The sequence below is a fragment of the Primulina eburnea genome, chromosome 9 (genome assembly GCF_022965805.1).
Source record: "Primulina eburnea isolate SZY01 chromosome 9, ASM2296580v1, whole genome shotgun sequence".
NCBI classification, from domain to species: Eukaryota; Viridiplantae; Streptophyta; class Magnoliopsida; order Lamiales; family Gesneriaceae; genus Primulina; species Primulina eburnea.
The window spans coordinates 675,057-696,456 of NC_133109.1; the positions used below are offsets into that span (position 1 = coordinate 675,057).

General features: G+C 37.5%; 2 protein-coding genes across 3 annotated transcripts; one reads left to right on the forward strand and one right to left on the reverse strand.

Annotated features, from left to right (window-relative positions):
* Positions 1-2,386, reverse strand: LOC140840991 (rust resistance kinase Lr10-like). Of its 2 annotated transcripts, XM_073208146.1 has the most exons (3): positions 1,465-2,385; positions 1,354-1,383; positions 1-1,264 (listed from the first exon to the last, which is right to left on the reverse strand). In XM_073208146.1, exons 1-3 carry the CDS (start codon positions 2,165-2,167, stop codon positions 156-158), a joined length of 1,842 nt encoding a protein of 613 aa, XP_073064247.1. In that variant the 5' UTR covers positions 2,168-2,385; the 3' UTR covers positions 1-155. The 2 variants fall into 2 exon arrangements, with proteins under 2 accessions (XP_073064247.1, XP_073064246.1); XM_073208145.1 differs by having other exon boundaries at positions 1,354-2,386.
* Positions 2,387-2,500: 114 nt separating this feature from the next.
* On the forward strand, positions 2,501-20,425 carry LOC140840990 (LEAF RUST 10 DISEASE-RESISTANCE LOCUS RECEPTOR-LIKE PROTEIN KINASE-like 2.1). Its single transcript, XM_073208144.1, has 5 exons — positions 2,501-3,435; positions 3,638-3,688; positions 18,391-18,432; positions 19,054-19,083; positions 19,264-20,425. Exons 1-5 carry the CDS (start codon positions 2,604-2,606, stop codon positions 20,412-20,414), a joined length of 2,106 nt encoding a protein of 701 aa, XP_073064245.1. The 5' UTR covers positions 2,501-2,603; the 3' UTR covers positions 20,415-20,425.
* Positions 20,426-21,400: the final 975 nt, after the last annotated feature.

Genomic DNA, 21,400 nt, shown 5'->3' on the forward strand with positions numbered 1-21,400 from the left:
TACTGCAAAGTTCATCAAACTCATTAAGAATTATTTAAAAGAAAAACCTATGTTCTCCATGATTTAAAACAACCAAAGAAAAACCAAAACAGAAAGACAAGATAATCTCCTCCATTACTGTCCATGACTTTCCCCGTCAAAACAAACGGCTTTAATTATTCTGATATAATCTCCAACTCTGTCTGATGATGTCTTCCGGGCATCATTCTTGCAATAGAGTTTGGAGTAATAGTAGCTGGAAATGGATTTGGTGGTACTGTAAGGTTGTTTCCATCTCCTTCCAACATTTGCACAACGGTTTTCATACAAGGACGATCATTTGGATACCACTGAATACACAACAGTCCTACAATCGTGAGCTTTCTTGCTATCTTAGATTCATCATCTTCTTCCTCAATATGCACCGATGTCTCTTCTCGATTCAATTTATCATAAATCCATTTAGGAAAGCACACTTGACTTGTATTTACGGTATGATCAACATTCTTCCTCCCTCCAACCATTTCAAGCAATAGCATTCCGAAGCTATAAACATCTGATTTATAGGACACTCTACCAAATGTCCTCGACAGCACCTCAGGTGCTATGTAGCCCATCGTTCCCCTGGCAACAGTCATCGAAACAGCACTTTGTTCCTTGGAACAGAGTTTTGCAAGACCAAAATCACATATCTTTGGGTTGAAGTTGTGGTCTAACAAGATGTTATTTGGCTTGATATCAAAATGAAGGATTTGTTGGTCACAACCCTGATGAAGATATCCGATCCCTTTGGCTACTCCAAGAGCAATATCTTGTATCTTTTCCCGAGAGAGCGGGCTTCTCTTAGGTCCCTCCAAGAAGATGAACTTTTCTAGTGAATCATTCGGTAGGAATTCATAAACAAGAGCTCTTCTGAATCCGTCGGCACAATATCCCACCAACCGGACCACATTGACATGGTGGATTCTTCCTATGGTACCCACTTCATTGATGAACTCCTCACCATTTCCGTGGGAATTGTTGAGAACCTTTACAGCGACATAAATCTCACTTGAAAGTTTTCCTTTGTAAACAATTCCATAGCTTCCTTCTCCCAACTTTTCACTAAACTCATTGGTGATCTTCTTCACATCAGCATATGAAAATCTAGTAGGTTTAAGAGCTTTGTAATCTTCCAAGAAACTTTCAATCTTCATTTGATGCTCTTTATTCTTTCTAATTGACCCATAAAGACGATAGAGATATGCCAATGTCAGCACAAAGAGAAAAGATCCCAAGATTTCACCTGGAGAATTATTAGCAATATATCTGATTTTAAACAATATCGAAATAATTTGTTGATAAATAATCAAAAGAAATAAATAATTCGTTCACCTGAGATCAGTAATCTCTTCGGCACATTGCCTGTTGCAAACAGAAGTGAAAAGAGATGAGTTTCGGTAGCCAAATGATGTAGAAGATGGGATGAGTAACATACATATATACCTTGCTTCTGCATAGGTTCATTGTTACACAGTAATTGATGGCCTCTTGTATTATTATCATTCAAACTGCATGTTTTTCCTTGAGATTCACAAGAGCCACAAGCTGGTTCAGACCAACTTAAGGAGAGACGTCTAATACCCCAATCCAGATATGGAACATCATAAACTTTATAAAGCTTGGTACAAGAAACAAAAAGAAAAGAATCAAATCGATAGGAAGAGGGAATGGCATGGATTCGATAGGTTGATTTGTTTAGACAATTGTGGAAAGACACTGAGAGAGAGTCATCTGTAGCAGAGCAATTAAATATAACATAATCTGGCAGTGATCCATATGACCATCTTGTGTATGGGGACAATTGGAAAGGGGAAGCAGATAAGTTCAAAAAAAATTGGTAGTTTTGAGGGTAACATCCTCTGGTAGTACTATTAAGTTCGACTGTTTGATCAGCATAGTCAATATCTACTACCACAAACTTCTCGGAGGAAGGCAGTTGAAGCATAGTCTCATTGCGTTCGTTGCAATATAAATCGAAACTTGGATTATACCCACAATACTGTGGCTGTCGAGATTTTAGTCGGAAGGGAAATCGAACTTCTGGACCATTAGGAGAGCAACTAGCCGGTGTACAATCATCTGCGCAGACGCCGAGCCCTGCAAACAAAATCAACAAAAATGCAAAAACACCGAATATGGGGGCCATCTTGACTGATCGCAATTGACAAGGTTGGCTTCTGACATGTAATTTTATACAATCAAAGATCTCAAGTCAATGGTCAAGCTAGTCTATTTGCAATAATCCCAAATTCACGGCTTCGCAGTTTCTTCGATAGAACCATTGTGGAAATTGAGTGCAAGCGTATTTGAATTGTCCAAAATTGTGTTAAACATGTTATTATTTCTTCTGAGATTTCCCCACCAAAATTATCCGTGAAAATAATATAATGAGCGATGAAATAAAAATGGAACTTTTCGGAAGAAAAGTCATTATTCTATCAACTAAAAGTCAGTCTTTGGACTTTCGGTCATTGTCATCGAGGAAAACGACAAGTCAACTAATACAACTCGTGCTAAAACCAAATACATCCTATATCACTTGATTTGCTGCTCCTCCAGGAATACCAGCACAAAAAATAATCATGTTCATCGTTGGAAATTATCTCCTAATTCTGACATGTTTGATTCAAACGCCGTCCTATGCACAGCAGCATCTCATATCAAATTCCTCTTGCAACCCTTCTGCGTGTGGGAATATCCCTATCAGCTACCCCTTTCGTTTGAAAGATGATCCCAAGTACTGTGGTCATCATAATCGCAGTTACGAATTATCATGTGAAAACAACACCACTGCTTCAGTATATATAGACCAATACAAATACCATGTCCGAGCAATCAATTACCTAAACTACACCATCCGCGTTGTGGATCCTTCCATTAAAAATAACGACTCTTGCTCGTTTCCTACGTATTCTCCGAAATGGGAGGAACTCGTGAGTTATTATAAACTCATGAACTCTTATAATGTTTATTATTCTCCTTATCCTGCGTATGTGGTTAGCATCGACATATACTCGGAAGGGAAGTTGAAAGAGTCTGGGATGGTAAGGCCTGTGAATTTTTTGAGCTGTTCATTTCCGCCGAATGATCCTGTCTTCATTGAAACAAGTCAGTGCGTCTCTTTGTCCTCCAATACGTCTCGTCACACACATATAAAAGCAGGATACATGGATTTAAATGATCCAAGTTGGGATATGTGTACAATAGACCTCGTTGTAATGACGTCACTGCCATTCGTTGCAAAAAATGATCTCTCTCTTTCGAAAATCCACGACTCTTTGGTTTATGGATTTGAACTTTCATGGTCTGCTGCATTCTGTGAGTGCAATGAACGGGAATATTGTTGGTTTGATGGAATCAACGCCGCATGTACATCAGGAGTTTGCAATTTTAGCTACCGGGCGTTCGCTTATGGTGAGAATCTTGACCACAGTATTATTTATTTCACTGCTGCAGTAGAAATGAAATGATGCTCTTCAACTTATATATAGAAGAATCAATCTATCAACCTTAACGATACTTGCTTTATTCATCGGCCAAAAAAATAAGATTAATGTAAATTGAAGAACTAAACTATTTCAATTTTGTATTTGAAATTTCTTAAATTTGTTGGCAGATTTATCTCACAGGATTTTCGCACGCTACCCTTTTCGACGTCATGGCCTATGTAAGAATTCTCTCCCCACTTGCGATGTATTCTAAGCTTATATACATATTTTTATCATTTTTCAAAAATAAACTCTAAATTTATTTTGTTTTATACATAAATTCACAGACGTTGTTATTTCAAATAAACATTTTGTAGTTTAAAATTTAAAAAGTTGCTGGATATATTTAATTCCTTACTTTCATTTTACGTTGAAAGATTATAAGCTTTGATATCTGAAAATTTACAAGTCTCTGGAGATTGTCACGTCTATCTTTGTTTTACATTCACACAATTGCAAAACAAAAAGTCTCGTATTATCAAAATAATCGAAACCAATCTAATTTATAAAATACATAACTGTGTTTACGAATGATCGGAAAAGACAAAAGTGCGAAATCGCACAATGAACAAAAGATAAAATAAAGAAATGTGTTCAATGAGGCCACATCACCATCTCCACAAGTGTTTTTGCTCTTTATCTTCAACTTGTTCCTTGCTCAAATCTGTGTAGAAGTGTAAATGGTGAGTATTTTTTGAAATACTCTACAAGTGGGAATAAATCGAACACATAATATAATATAATATAATATAATATAATATAATATAATATATATATATGTATGTATAAAATCTTTAATAATACGCAATATGTATAATCAAATGGTACAAAGAACAAATCTTTCAAATATTACCACACATGGTATCATCATATCAAAAATCATAAATATATGTACATATAGAACTGAAACTCATTTCGTATTACATGGTGTCAACAGTTATTATTACCTACCGTGTCAGGGTCATATCGTAGTTATTATTATCCACCGAGTCAGAGCCGTATAACCGTTATTCTTACCCACTGTGTCAGGGCCATATAACAGTTATTATTCATCTTGTCAGGGCCGTATAGCAGTTATTTTTACCCACAATGCCATATATACATTTTTCAAAAATATGTTTTTTTACCATTTCAAGTCAAGTTGTAACAGTGATCGCAACTTATTTCATACTTTTAATGAACAATTACATATATCATCGAACTTTTCAAAAATACCAAAATAAAATAACGGTTGGATATTAAAACAATTTAAAGGTTCGAAGTAATGGTCTAAAGAAGATGATGTTATATCGTGATGGATTGATTTAAGTTGTACTAATAAAGTAAGTGCACTACCTTACAAAAAAAGTGTCTTCTTTAAGTTGGTAAACAAATTGTCAATTCTTGGAATAGAGAAAAATGTACTTCTAATTGATCATGGCAGTTCCTCATAAAAGACATCCGAGGATTCTCGTATCACTGGAATCTCTTCTAGTCTCACTCTTTCTTCTTCTTTTACCTCTTTTATCATAGCTAGATAATCCTCTTCGCCGCTCTTAATGAATTTCCAAGTTTAAGAAGTAGATAGAAGGAATCTTCGTTCTTTGGGTTTGCCATGGTAGATGAATTCTTCTTGATTTGGAGCCCGAAAATTTATACTCTTATTGAGACAATCCACCGATGCATGATTCTTAGCTGGCCAATTTATTTCTAGGATGTCATCTAATTCTATCTGTTGACCACGATTAAATCAAAACTAAATGTTTGGTAGTTTATATTGACATTGCCGCGTTGATGTAACTTGATTCGGTGGTCTTATTTATTAGAAGATATTGTCACTAAGTGTTTCAGATTTGTAAGGGCTATTAATCATAAACGTACAAGAAATAAATTAAAGTGTGTAACAGAAGTTAGTGTTGTGCTCTAGTGTTGTCAACACGAGCACACAACATGCAGCGGAAATTTATTATTTAACACACACGTAAACTTTAATAAATAAACACCAGATTTAAATCATGAACAAGTACGAATACTTGTGTGATACTTCATGACAAAAATTCAATAGAAAAATATGTAGAACGTTTACACAAACCAATACTAGTGAAAAATAACAAAACTAAATTCATTGATACTCCAAGGAATTAAAATATGCATCAAAAACACAAATATAATCTAGATGCATAAACCCAAGAACGTATTGCTTAAAAACCAAATGAAGCCACTATTCGATTAACACTCTACGTCAGTGTTGTTCTTCGAGTGTTATCAACACTAGACAACAACACGGTGATTATGTGAGTCAACCAAACAAACTTTTCATGCGAATCTTCAATACTGAATTTGTACAGGTTCAGTAAAACTCCAGTAGCCGTAAGCGACTCCTCTCCAGCTTCGTCGTACTTCTCTCAATATTCGGTCTCCATATATATATAATATATCTCTCTTCTTGGTCTAAATTTCCATATATACTTGTGGGGCCCTTAGCTCCTAATCGTTATTACAACACAATCTGATTAGGGTTAATTAATCACAACGAAAAACGAGTTTAAAATTTCTTTACAATGAGCCCAAAATATCTCTTCTGATATTTAAATACTAAAAATAGTATCTAAATTCAAATCATAAAACACGTCCACACGTAATCAAATCCAATCACAAACAAAAAACTCATATCCTCGGGACATGCCTCGGTATATAGATACATATACATATACTGGGAACAAGACATAAACCTCAACTCAAACTGTGACTCCCTCCAGAAGCACCCTCTCCGGTCTCCTGATATCCTGGAGTACCTGCCATTGTCCACACACAAAGACAACAACAGCCCCCCTTGGGGGTGAGCAAAGCTCCGTATGGAACAACCAATCATATATACCACAGATATCTAAACAATAATATATGGTATGCAATGCATGTATGTCGTGGAGGTATCAGGTCAAATGTCCATCCACTGAGCACATGTTAGAATCAATCGAATCGCTATCAAATCAAATCAATGCTCGAGCTGGCACACCGGCCGATATGGGAATACACGTATGATAGCGTCGACGAAGAGACATCAATCCCACATCTCATATCCAATCATATGGGGCCACAATTGTCTATGCTTTACGGGTCATATAATACCGTCATAGCGATTGTGTTCACAAACCCCGGAATCCAATCCAATCAAATCAGGGTATCCAAGGATCATAGCTCAACGTGCATGTCATGTATCGATGTATGCATAAAATGATGTGTGTTAACAAAACATTTATTTTATACATCGATATTCCAATCATATGTCATGAATGCCACATCAAATCAACAAATAGGCATATAGACACATATTCCAATCCAATCAATCCAATCAAACCGACATATATCATATAATACAGATACCTGTCGTATGTTACCTGGTCGCAACATACCTCAATTCTTCGTTCCAATTGATGTAGCTTGAAGATAACACTTTATCTACATCAATTACATACTCATTTCAATCAATAACATACTCCAAAATCATTAATATGAGTTTCAAATATCATTTGAAACTTCAATAATTCATATCAAATTCAAATCATATCATAATTCAATTCCGACTTCGAATACAAGTTTCTTGTCGGTTATTCTACTACATATAAAAAATTCAACTTCAAATACATGTTATTCCAGCACTTTGATATTTCAAGCTGCTGGAACTAGAAGAAAATTACCTCAGTCTGAAGCCCTCGACGCGACGATTACAAATATATAATTTGTTTCACGTTTAGACATCGTCTTGAAGTCGAATCGGACGAAAGAAATAAAAATTCCCTCGTGTTTCTCGAAACTCTGAATTGTAAAATGAAAAAAACGAAAGAAAGAAACTCATTCTTATCTCCATCGATACCGCGCTCGGACGGTAGAATTCTTGCGCCCGAGCGCGAGACATTCTGTCCCCGAGTTAAATTTATGCCGCGCTCGGGCGGTCAATTATTACCGCTCGGGCGCGGGGTGTTCTGCCCGACTCCTCAATTTTCATATCTTGGCGCTCGGGCGGTCATTTCCTACCGCCCGGACGCCACATATTCTGTACAAAGATATAATTTTTGTAGTATATTGGCGTCCGGACTTTCAAATCGAGTTCGTAAAATCTCAATTCATATACAATATTCATTTTCTCAATTTCATTGTCATAATATACATCCAATACATAATCATATGACAATTTCATAAATTATCGATAATCACATAGGATTTACGATAATATGATACACGGTCCTTACATTTCTCCCCCTCTTAAAAGATTTCATCCTCGAAATCTGAAACATCACTATATATATAACATTGGAAAACATACATATGTCACCAGTTATAGTACATATCAAAACTAAAATCAGTAAAAGGATCAGAATACATAGAATACAATGGAATAGATGTCGTAGAATCAAACAAATGCGGATACGAATCTCGCATCTTGCTCTCCAATTCCCATGTGGATTCTTCAACACCATGTCGTGTCCATGGCACTCGTACTAGAGGAATCGATTTGTTACGCAATATCTTTTCCTTTCGATCCATAATACGAACAGGTTGTTCGACATAGGAAAGAGAAGGATCGAATTCAACCTCGTCAGGTGCAAGTACATGTGATGGATCTGGTTCATATTTCCTCAGCATAGAAACATGAAACACATCGTGAATAGCAGATAGAGCTGGTGGCAATGCCAATCGATAAGCAAGATCACCAACTCGATCTAGAATCTCGTATGGCCCAACATAACGAGGAGACAATTTTCCTCGCATGCCAAATCGAACAGTGCCTCTAAAGGGAGATATTTTCAAAAATACTCTGTCACCTTTCTGGAATTCCAAGGGTCGTCTTCGTTTATTCGCATAACTCGTTTGACGATCCCGAGCAGCTTTCATCCGCTGCCGAATCAACTGAACCTTATCGTTCATTTCCTGTATCATTTCAGGTCTAGTCAATTGTCTCTCACCAATCTCATCCCAGAATAACGGTGATCTACATCGTCTCCCATATAGAGCTTCAAACGGTGCCATACCGATACTCGTCTGAAAGCTATTATTATAAGAAAATTCAACTAATGGTAAGACATCTTGTCATCCCATTCTGAAATCCATCACAATAGCACGCAACATATCCTCTAACGTTTGAATCGTACGCTCAGTCTGGCCATCAGTTTGAGGATGATAAGCAGTACTCATAGTCAACCGCGTACCCATTGCTTCTTGAAAACTACCCCAGATTTTGGAAGCAAACCTGGGATCACGATCAGATACAATTGAGACTGGCACACCGTGCAGTCTCACAACATTCTCAATGTATAAACGGGCCATTCTATTATAGGGATAAGTCCACTCATACGGAATGAAATGTGTAGATTTCAAAAGCTGATCAATAATAACCCAAATAGCATCACAGCCCTTGGGCGAACGAGGTAAATGAGTCACAAAATCCATAGCAATATGTTCCCAATTCCATTTCGGGATTTCAAGACTATGGAGCAAACCTCCAGGTTTCATTCTCTCGGCTTTCACTTGCTGGCAAACCAGACATTTAGAAATAAATTCAGCAATGTCCTTCTTCATACGTCTCCACCAGAATTGAGGTCTCAATGTCAAATACATCTTTCGACCTCCAGGGTGAATACTGTATTTTCTACAATGTGCTTCACGAAGAAGGGCAGATTTCAAATCAGAGTCATCAGGGACTACCAGCCGACCATTAAGTCGTAAAGAACCATCAGAAGAAATCTGAAATCCAGACTGATGTCCAGCAGGTACCAGTTCTTTCGACTTCTGGATCTGAGCATCGCTTTGTTGGGCCTTTCGTATCTTCGAGATCAAGTTCGGCTCAATTTGCAATGCTGAGACAGTGACAGAATTCCAATTCGAGTGAAAAGTCCAACCAGAAGTACATATATCCTCATGTACCTTGGCGACATTGATAGAAGCTAGAACAGAATCATAAACTTTCCGGCTCAGGGCATCCGCAGTAACATTCATCGATCCAGGGTGATATTTAATCTCACAATCAAAATCCTTCAGGAGATCCATCCATCTGCGTTGCCTCATATTCAGATCAGATTGAGAAAAGAGATATTTCAGACTTTTATGGTCCGAATAAATAACAAACTTTTCTCCGTACAAGTAATGGCGCCAAATCTTCAGAGCAAACACAATGGCGGCCAATTCGAGATCATGAACAGGATAACGTGTTTCATGAGATTTCAATTGACGAGACGCATAAGCAACTACTTTGCCATGTTGCATCAGAACACAGCCTAAACCTTTACCAGATGCATCTGTACATACCACAAATCCTCCGGTACCTGAGGGAATAGTAAGCACAGGTGCTGTGGTCAATCTCGTCTTCAATTCAAGAAAACTAGCTTCACATTAATCTGACCAAATGAATCGCTGATTCTTCTGTGTCAGTTGAGTAATAGGTTTAGCTATCTTCGAAAATACTTCAATAAAACGATGATAATAACCAGCTAAACCCATGAAGCTACGGATCTCAGGAACATTCGTAGGTCTCGGCCAATTCAGTACAGCTTCGACCTTCGCAGGATCAACAGATATGCCATGTCTCGAAATGACGTGGCCCAGAAATACCACTTTGTCCATCCAGAATTCACATTTGGAAAATTTGGCATACAAATGACTAGTACGAAGAGTCTGAAGTACCAGTCTCAGATGTTCAGCATGCTCCTTTTTCGATTTCGAATAAACAAGAATATCATCGATAAATACAATAACGAATCGGTCCAGATAATCTCGGAAGATACGATTCATTAAGTCCATAAAAATAGCAGGAGCATTCGTAAGACCAAAAGGCATAACCAGTAATTCATAATGGCCATACCTCGTACGGAAAGCAGTTTTGGGCACATCTTCGTCTCAAACTCGTACTTGATGATACCCAGAACGAAGATCAATCTTCGAGTAAACAGAAGTACCCTGAAGCTGATCAAATAAGTCATCAATACGAGGAAGTGGGTACTTATTTTTCACAGTAACCCGATTTAGTTGCCTATAGTCAATACACATTCGCATAGTACCATCTTTCTTCCGAACAAATAAAACTGGAGCTCCCCAAGGTGATACACTCGGTCGAATATATCCCTTATCGAGAAGATCCTGTAATTGTTCTTTCAATTCTTTCAATTCAAGAGGTGCCATGCGATAGGGAGCTTTCGAAATAGGTGCAGTCCCCGGCATAAGATCAATACTAAACTCAACTTCTCGATGAGGAGGAAAATCAGGAATCTCATCGGAAAATACATCCGGGAATTCTTTCGCAACAGGAATCTCAGATAAAGACGATTCCTTCTTCGAAATATCAATAGCGTAGATAAGATAACCTTCATCTCCGCTAGTCAACAATCGAGACATTTCCAAGGAAGATACCAATGGAATTTTGGCTTGGGAACTTTTGCCATAAAAATTCCACTGGGTCCATCAATCGGTCGAAATCGAACTACTCTGTGACAACAATCAACGGTAGCTCGATTTGTCATCAAGATATCCATGCCAACAATACAATCAAAGTCGTGCATTGGGAGGACAATCAAATTCAGGAATACCACATTATCCTCATATATCAATACACAGTTATGCACAACTTTCTCAGACAAAATAATCTTCCCTGCTGGCGTGGCTATCGACAAAGTATCATATAACGGGGTACACTCAATATCGTGAGATGCAACAAATGCATGAGATATGAATGAATGAGATGCTCCTGTATCAAATAAAACACGTGCAGGATAATCGCAAAACGTGCAAATACCTGCAATCACGCCACCAGGAGCTTCTCTCGCCTGATCCTCGGTCATGACGTACACTCTCACTTGAGGAGGAACTTGGGCACTCTGACCACCCGGTCTTCGATATTTAAATCATGGCTGGGGTTGAGCAGAAGTCGTACCCCTGTTCGGACATACCCGAGAGAAATGGCCTTCCTTCCCACACTGATAACAAGTACCAAACATACCTCGACACTGCTCGATAGTATGTTTGCCTCCACAATGGCTACAATAAGGAGCAATCACAGGACTCCCTCTCTGTGATCCACTCGAGCTCGAAGAAGACGAGGAAACAGAACCAGTCTTCTTGAACTTCCTACCCCTCGGTCGCAAGGTAGGCTGCTGAGCTGACACCGGAGGTGGAGGAGTATACTGTGGACCTCCCCGCCTAAGTCCAGCCTCGGCTGCCTTGGCTCGTTCAACTGCCTCTGCGTAGCTGGTAGGCAATCCAGTAACAACATATGTATATAAAGCATGATGTAAACCATTTTCAAACCTGTTATATTTTGCCCTCACATTCCCAGCCACGTGAGGTGCATACTTCAACAGAGTAGAAAATTTCGAAGCATACTCTGCAACAGACATCGTTCCCTGCTGCAGATTATTAAATTCATTCTCCTGAGCAGTATCATAAGAAGGAGGAGAATACTGCTCCAGAAACTGGGCCTTGAAGACATCTCACGTGACTTCGGTCCCAGCCTCTTTCAGTCCAATCTCAGTGGCTTCCCACCAAGATTTAGCTCGGTCTTTCAGCTGATACAAAGCAAGTTTCAGTCTCCGAGCCTTGGAATACTCAACAATATTAAACAAGTGCTCGATATCCTTCAGCCAGGCCTCAGCACTCTCAGTACCAAAGAACTTCGGTGGTTTCAGATCCTGGAATCGAGCCTACCAAAGAACTTCGGTGGTTTCAGATCCTGGAATCGAGCCATCACAACATCCATGGACAACCCTTCAAATTGCCCAACAATCCTCTCAGTACTGCTACTCGCAGTTTCATTTGTGGGATCCATCTACAAATCAAATGATGAATATCCCAAATCAATATCAATTTCACATCATCATCATCATCTCATATCATCAATCTCATCACATACTTACTCAAATCAAATCACATAAGAGCAAGTAATATAAATAAGTCAAACACATATGCACAATTCATTTGTGCCTATTCAAGTGTACACAAAACTCAATAGAGCAATCCCAGCTATGCTCTGATGCCACTCTGTGTGGGGCCCTTAGCTCCAAATCGTTATTACAACACAATCTGATTAGGGTTAATTAATCACAGCGGAAAACGAGTTTAAAATTTCTTTACAATGAGCCCAAAATATCTCTTCTGATATTTAAATACTAAAAATAATATCTAAATTCAAATCATAAAACACGCCTACACTAATCAAATCCAATCACAAACAAACAACTCATATCCTCGGGACATGCCCCGATATATAGATACATATACATATACTGGGAACAAGACATAAACCTCAACTCAAACTGTGACTCCCTCCAGAAGCACCCTCTCCGGTCTTCTGATATCCTAGAGTACCTGCCATTGTCCACACACAAAGACAACAACAGCCCCCCTTGAGGGTGAGCAAAGCTCCGTATGGAACAACCAATCATATATACCACAGATAGCTAAACAATGATATATGGTATGCAATGCATGTATGTCGTGGAGGTATCAGGTCAAATGCCCATCCACTGAGCACATGTCAGAATCAATCGAATCGCTATCAAATCAAATCAATGCTCGAGCTGGCACACCGGCCGATATGGGAATACACGTATGATAACGTCGACGAAGCGCCATCAATCCCACATCTCATATCCAATCATATTGGGCCACAATTGTCTATGCTTTACGGGTCATATAATACCGGCATAGCGATTGTGTTCACAAACCCCGGAATCCAATCCAATCAAATCAGGGTATCCAAGGATCATAGCTCAACGTGCATGTCATGCATCGATGTATGCATAAAATGATGTGTGTTAACAAAACATTTATTTTATACATCGATATTCCAATCATATGTCATGAATGCCACATCAAATCAACGCAAAGATGTCATGAATAAAAGCAGCATGCGTATGATCATTAATCATTTGCCTTCTGGTTCTCAATGACGCTGCTGGATTTTCAATAACCAAAGATGGAGGATGAGATTTTCTCCAAATAAAAGGGTTTAAAGGGATTCCTTCCTGGTTTGATATGTTGGAATTGATCTCAACTGAATCAGTAGTAGGTTATTGCGCGTATTCTGTTGGTACTGGTAAATCTAATGTTTGCACTTCTGGTTCCACTATTGGAATTTCTGGTTCTGGATTTTGAACATTTTTTATACTTGCTTCTGCATCATCTTCACTATCCAGTTCCAAGTGAATCTTGTCTAACCTGTTACTCAAATTTGACATGTTAGAAATTTCAGGAGCAATACTGTCTTCATCAAAGACAACATGAACCGATTATTCAACATTGAGAGTTCTAATGTTGAAGATTCTAAAAGCTTTGGTCACAGCAGAGTAACCAAGGAATAGTCCAGCATCTGATTTTGAATCAAATGCAGTTAAATAATTTTTGCCATTATTGAGCACAAAGAATTTGCAACCAAATACATGGAAATAAGATACATTAGGCTTACTCCCTTTCCATATTTCATAAGGAGTCTGACTATGCCTTTTGTTGACCATTGTTCTGTTTTGCGTGTAACATGCAGTGTTGATTGCTTCTGCCCAGAAGCACTGAGAGATGTCTGCATATGCTAGCATTGTTCTAGCAGATTCTTTAAGATTTCTGTTTATCATCTCAGCTACTCCGTTTTGTTGAGGTGTTATGGCAGTTGAATACTCATGATGAATTCCCTGTTCATCTGAATAAATCTCAAGAATTTTTTTAGTGAACTCAGTACCCCGATCACTTCTGATTTTAATGATAGAAGAGGATTTTTCATTTTGAATCTTTTTCAGAAGCTTGATCAGGAGGCTACTGATTTGATATTTTCCAGCAAGAAATATTACCCAAGTAAATCTAGAAAAATCATCAATAACAACAAGGGTATATTTCATTCCCCCTAAGCTCATGATAGGGATTGGACCAAATAAGTCCATATGCAGTAATTCCAAGCACCTTGAAGTTGATTTACTACCTTTGTTCTTGAAGCTGGATCTTATCTGTTTTCCAAGCTGACATGCAGAACATACATAATTCTTAACAAAATTAATATCAAGCAAACCATCAACTATGTTCTGCTTCTTGAGATTTTTTATTGACTTGAAATTCAAATGATTCAATCTCTTGTCCCAGAGCCAATGCTTATCAGTAAGAGAAGCAACTAAGCATATAGGAACAGTAGCATGATCTAAGTTCCATGAGACTTTGTAAGTGTTGCCTTCTCTCTTTCCAGTTAATACAATAGTTTCAGCAGAATCTTTAACTGTGCATATGTGCTTCTGAAAAGCTACAGAATAACCATTATCACACATCTGACGAATGCTGATCAAATTATAACAGAGATTCTCAACCAGTAGTACGTCATTGATAGTTATGTTATCATGGATAATCTTACCTTTACCCACGGTTTTACCTTTTGAGTTGTCCACAAACGTTATCTTTGGTCCAGTACAACTCATTATCTCAGAGAGTAGATTCTTTTGTCCAGTCATGTGTATGGAACAACCACTGTCCAGATAGCATGTGGAGCTGGTTATATTATCTTTCATTACATGTTCCTACAAACACAAGTTTCAGTATCTGGTACCCAAATCTATTTGGGTTCAAGCCTTATTAGTCCTTTAGGGACCCACATTTGTACAATTTTTGGTGATTTTGTACTTCGGATATCCAAAGAGGTGTGTGCAACATAAATTTTGTTATTTCTAACAGTATGCATCTCAAAATGTTGTTCTTCCCTTTTGTTTCTGTTGTTTGGCCTGTATCTCTTTTGAACAGGTCTAGAATTATAGTACTGGTAGTTTTTAACCTTCATGGAGAGTTGTTTTTCTGAGTTGAATCCTCTACTGGATCCAGAACTCTGGTAAACTTTTCTCTTAGGTTCAACATAACCCAGAACATAATGCTTCCTTCTGTTCATCTGATTTACATTTCTTTCAACGTGAACAGTTGGTACCTCTGGTTCATATACCACACTGGATTTAACAAAACGAATGTATTTTGCTTTGCTTGTATCCAGGTCTGGCTGAGTACTGATTTCGGAAGTGCTTTCATTATTGCTGAATCCGAGACCACTCCTATCTTCGGATTGCTTCTGCAATTCTCGCGTCTTTTCCAATGAAACAAAAGACTTATTCCAAGCATTTACCAGAACAGATAGCTTCTGATTCTCAGATTTCATTGTCTGGTAATCTGCTTTTACTCTCTCATTCTCAGTTTTTTTAATTTACTCATCTCCACTTTTAAATAATTGCAGCTGTTTTCTTGCAAGCAAGTAAACTTAATGACTTGATCTTTCAAGTTTAGATTTTCAATCTTAACTTCCTCGAATGATTGAGAAAGTCTTGAGTACTCCTCTACCATGTCATGCAGTGCTTTAATTAAATCAGTTCGTGTAAATTCGTCAGAGTCAAAGTCAAATACATCTGTAGCTGTCGAGGTTGATTCAACGTCTGCCATTAGACATTTGACCTCTTCTGAATCGCTATCAGTAGAATGACTTTCTGAGTCTGAAGATTCAGAATTAGAGTCCGCACATTTTGACTTGCTTTATTCAGCAATCATCGCCTTGCGATCTCTTCTGGTCTTCTTGTCATTTCTTTTGTACTCTCTTTTCTTCTTCTGGTCATCTTTCTTGGGCTTCGGGCAGTCAGCAATGAAGTGCCCGACCTTTCCACAATTAAAACATGCCATGTCACCAGAAGGTGAATCCTTCTTGAAGTTCCGATTAGGGTTTTGGTAAACTCGGTGATTCTTCTTCATGAACCTGGAGAATTTTTTCACAAATAGAGACATAGCGTCATTGCTGATATTTTCAGCAGTCTTTTCAGAAGTACTTTCAATAGAGGTAGCAGGTACTGCTTGTGGAATGACTACAGCCGCAGCAGTAGAATTAGTAGCAGCAAGGGCCTTGGTTGGCAGGTTTGTTGAGAGCTCTTCTCCGCTTCTCACTTCTAGCTCGAACTCATAGGCCTTTAAGTCGGCGAATAAGTCATATGGTTCCAACTTGTTTAGGTCTTTAGAGACTCTCATAGCCATTGTTTTCACGTCCCATTCTCTGGGTAAGGCTCTCATTACTTTGAGCGTTATTTCTCGATTGTCGTGCTCTTTACCAAGTGCTGCTAACTCATTGACTAGGCTACTAAAACGTTCATCAAACTCATTTAGAGTTTCACCAGCCTTCATCTTTAGATTCTCAAACTTCTGCATTGCTACAGACAATTTATTTTCTTTTGTCTGCTCATTTCCTTCACATATCTGAATGAGCTTTTCTCAGATTTCTTTGGCAGTAGAACACATCTTGATTTTGCTGAATGTGTTCTTATCAAGAGTTTTATAAAGAATGTCCTTCGCGACATTATCAAGATTAACTTTCTTCTTATCTTTTCCAGTCCATTCGTTTCTTGGTTTCTCAACCATTTGAGGTGCACCCTCAGTAATATCAATAATTGTATTTGGCTTTAAGATCTTTAATGGTCCGTCTGTAATGACATACCACATGTCGTCATCTTGGGCTGTAAGGTGAGCTTGCATACAGATCTTTCAATCATCAAAATCTTCTTTCGAGAACATGGGAACCTTGCTAAAGTGTGCCATAACTGTTGCAAAATTTTCAGAACAAGAGAAACCTGCTCTGATACCACTTGTTGGGGATCAGTGTGGAGTTTAGAGGGGGGGGGGTGAATAAACTTTTTTCTTTTGACGATAGTTTTTACAAAGGGTACTACAATCCTGTTAGAGATTGTAGCTATTCTTGTTCAATAGTACGTCCAGCAGATCACAAAGATAAGTGCGGAAACAATCTAGTTGAGTAGGGTGAAAAACAGTGATAGCAGTAGGCAATAAAACAGTAGTTGTTTCTGGAAGTTCGAAGATAAAAATCTTCTATGTCTCCCCTTCTTCTGTTTCCAGAAAGTATCACTAAAAGACTTTGGATTTATAGTACAACACTTGTACACACCCACTTCAGCAGGGCTTATATCTTGCCTACTGAAACTCTTAGTAACTAAACACAAAGTGACACAGAATAACAAAGTTCTGGAAAAGACTCTTTTCCAGTATACAAACTCTTCTTAAAGTGTAGTAAGATGTTTTTGCTTTGAAGAGATGAAGAAACAACAGTACGAGATGATCTCCAAAGATCAATATTTGAATATGAAGCGTGTACTGCTTTTCTGCAATTTTGAGCTTAGAAGATGATGATTGACTTGCGGTTGCTCAAACTAGCGTTGGATAGATAAAAGATCAGTCGTCGTTCTTCAAGTGGTTTTGATCCATATATATAGATAACTTGAATCCAACATTTATTATTCAAAATGGCTCTTTTCCTTAAATGGATTCTGCAAAAAGCTTTCAACACAATCAGTCTTGTTACTTACTAAAATGGGTAAGACGAATTAAATGACTTAGTACAGCATTTAATGATGCAATAAATACTTGTATTCGATAAAGCAACGGTAACTTTAAATACTAGTTTCGTTAGCATAAAAGACGTTAAGTTGTTCTAATTCCAGACTAAGTTCTGCTTCCGATTATCTAAGTTCTGAAAACTTAGTCTAGTTCTGTTTTTATATTGTCTACTGGTTTTGGATCTTATCGCCACAACTAATTTCGGTCTAACACGTTCGTGCCTTTGGAGTCTTTTGTGCTTGATATATATGATTTTCCTTAATCTAAAGCCACTTATTTATAGTCTCCAAAGTGGTGAGTTGAAATGTTGTTATAATGGTCATTTATCTCATCTTATGTCCATTATTCACACTTTTAATGGGATGTTACAAGTTCATGTTTATTCAACTTAATTTGGTCCTTTAACTTCTTGAATATGATGGCTTATTTGAATATTACATGTAAAAAATGTTTGGTCTTCACATTAATGCTTCTTTTTTTTCACTTGGTTCTTCTTTTCCCGGAGAAAATGCAGGTTATGAAGGGCACGAGCCGCGATATTATGAAACGCTTGTTCGTAAGAATTCTTTTGCTGGTTTATTGTACATATCTAAGTTATGCCCCTCCTAACTATTTCATAATTGAATATACATATATATCAAATATGAAAGTCTTTTTTTCTATGTTAAATTATAATTGGTCTTTTTTTTCGACATTATAATTTAAGTAAATCTTTAATTATTGGATATGAGTTAAAAAGAAGGAAAACATTCTTTTTTCGTCCGATATTTTACGATGTGCTACCAGATTTGAGTTTTAGTCTTTCATATTTCTTTTTTTTTAAACAATTTTGGTAATTTGTTTTGTAATTTTAGTTATTTTTATATTAAAATGATTACCAAAAGCTAGACACATCGGAGTCATTCAGCGCCACACGACAAAATAATAATAAATTTGAAAAAAATAAAGATAATGGACTATAACAATAACATGAGGACTAAAATCACATATACTCAATCTGCATGATGGACAAAAATTTGCTATTTTCTCTAAAAAGAATTAGTTCCCAAGATATATTTAGCTTTTTTTTAAAATAATTCTTTTAGCTTCTTGATTCTATTATTATTTAATTTACTTTCTTACACTTGTAATAACCTATTTTTTTATTTGTTAATCATGCATGTTGGTGCACTCGCAGGGACGATCGTAATTCTTGTGTATTGTACCCGTGAGTTCTTGTTTTGGATGTCCATTTAATTCCTTCATTTTTTATGTCAATTTAGGATACGACATGTTATTACGTTAGAACTATAATGAGAAGAAAGAGACGAACACAGAGATTTGGAAATGTCACGATTTCAGCTATGCTAATTTAATCAATATTTTTTCTTTTAATATTTCCATGCAGAGCTATACCTTGTGTTGAGGATCCTGATGGGACTGCCTTTCTTAATTGGTCTCATAATCTACAAATTCAGAAGGCGGCATTTGTCGATGTTTGATTTAATAGAAGGATTCTTGCAAAGTGACAACAATCTCATGCCAATCAGATACTCCTACAGCGACGTAAAGAAGATGACGAGAGGATTTCGAGAAAAACTGGGCCAAGGAGGATATGGTTCCGTTTACAAAGGAAAGCTTCGAAGTGGCAATATTGCAGCGGTAAAAGTATTGAGCAAGCCCAGCACAAATGGACAAGAATTCATTAATGAAGTTGCGACCATGGGAAGGATTCATCATATTAATGTGGTTAAACTTGTTGGATATTGCGCAGAAAGGTCGAAATGTGCTCTTGTATACGATTTCATGCCTAATGGTTCACTCGAGAAATATATCTATAGTGAAAAAACAAACGGTAGTTCATTAAGTTGGGATAAGAAGTATGAGATTGCAGTTGGAGTGGCACGAGGGATCGAGTATTTGCACCGGGGTTGTGATATCCAGATCCTGCATTTCGACATCAAGCCTCATAATATACTTTTGGATGATAATTTCAATCCTAAAATCTCTGATTTTGGGCTTGCAAAATTTTACTCCACGGAAAAAAATATCGTCACTCTAACTGCTGCTCGGGGTACTATAGGTTATGTGGCTCCTGAACTGATCAACAGAAGCATCGGTGGGGTCTCTTATAAGGCTGATGTATATAGCTTTGGGATGTTGCTGGTGGAACTGGTTGGCCTCAAGAGGAGCTTGGCAAAAAATGATGATAATTCCAGTACTCAGTATTTTCCACATTGGATTTATGATTGCTTGAACAAAGGCAAAGATATAGACATTGCGAAAACTGATGATATTGTTGATGAAAATATGGGAGAAATCACGAGGAGGATGACAATAGTCGCGTTGTGGTGCATACAGTTGAGTCCAGACGATCGACCTTCGATGAGTAAAGTACTAGAAATGCTTGAAAGTGATGTTGAGCTGTTGCAAATCCCACCTGAGCCTTCTGAAGTTGATGAGAAGGTGGCACAACATGAGGACCAAACATGGGACACATATTCAACTGATTCCGCAGCCTTGTTGTGCGATGGATCTACTCTTAGCCATGACTTATAAAGGTTACATAATATTAAGCTATATGGGAATAATTGTAACGAACCGTACTTTTTACCATTCAAAATTTGCGGAAAACTTAAAAATTTTCTTAAACATAAAATTCATACAGTCGTTACTTATCATTCAACATAATAATATTTAAAATCAACATCTCATATTCAAATTTTCCAACAAAGTACTTATTCCAAATCATCTCACAACCAACATAAAAACATAATATTTTAAAGTTTATATAAAACATAAACATAGTGGTCCTCGGGTTTAGCCTTCCACTCAGTCCAAGCCTGCCCCTTGGTCGCCACCTCCTGTCTCCTCATCAACATACTCACCTGCATCGATTAAGTCTAGTGAGTCTAAAGACTCAACACGTATAAACTGGAATAACGAGTACTACATAATAAAATCACATGCAACTTAATAAAAATAGAACATACATAACTTGAAACTTGAACTTGCACAATAAACTTGAAACTTGCATAATAAATTTAAAACTTTCATAATAACCTTAAAACTTGAACATACATACTTTGAAACTTGAACTTTCATAAACTTGTTCTTTGCATAAACTTTGAACATATTTGCATATATAATATGACGTGCCTTCACATAAACTTTTCTTTAACATGCTTTCATACTTCAACATACTTAACTTCATCATTTTGTGTAGAGGATGTTTCAAAGCAAGTGACCCTTAACATAATAAATATCTGATCAGACAAACCACAGTACTGGGCTGACAGGGACGTATCCACTGCCACATACATGAGATCCATGTTCATAATTTAACAGGCCAGTTGATCCACGTTCATAATTTAACGCTTCACAACCACGATCTAACTCGTTCATAATTTAACGGGCGGATTGGTCCCCGTTCATAATTTAACGCTTTCCAATCCTAACTTCAAACCCGTTCATAATTTAACGGGGTGGAGAGGTCCTCGGCCACGTTCACCGACTTCCAAACCCATTCACTTTTGGTCACAAGA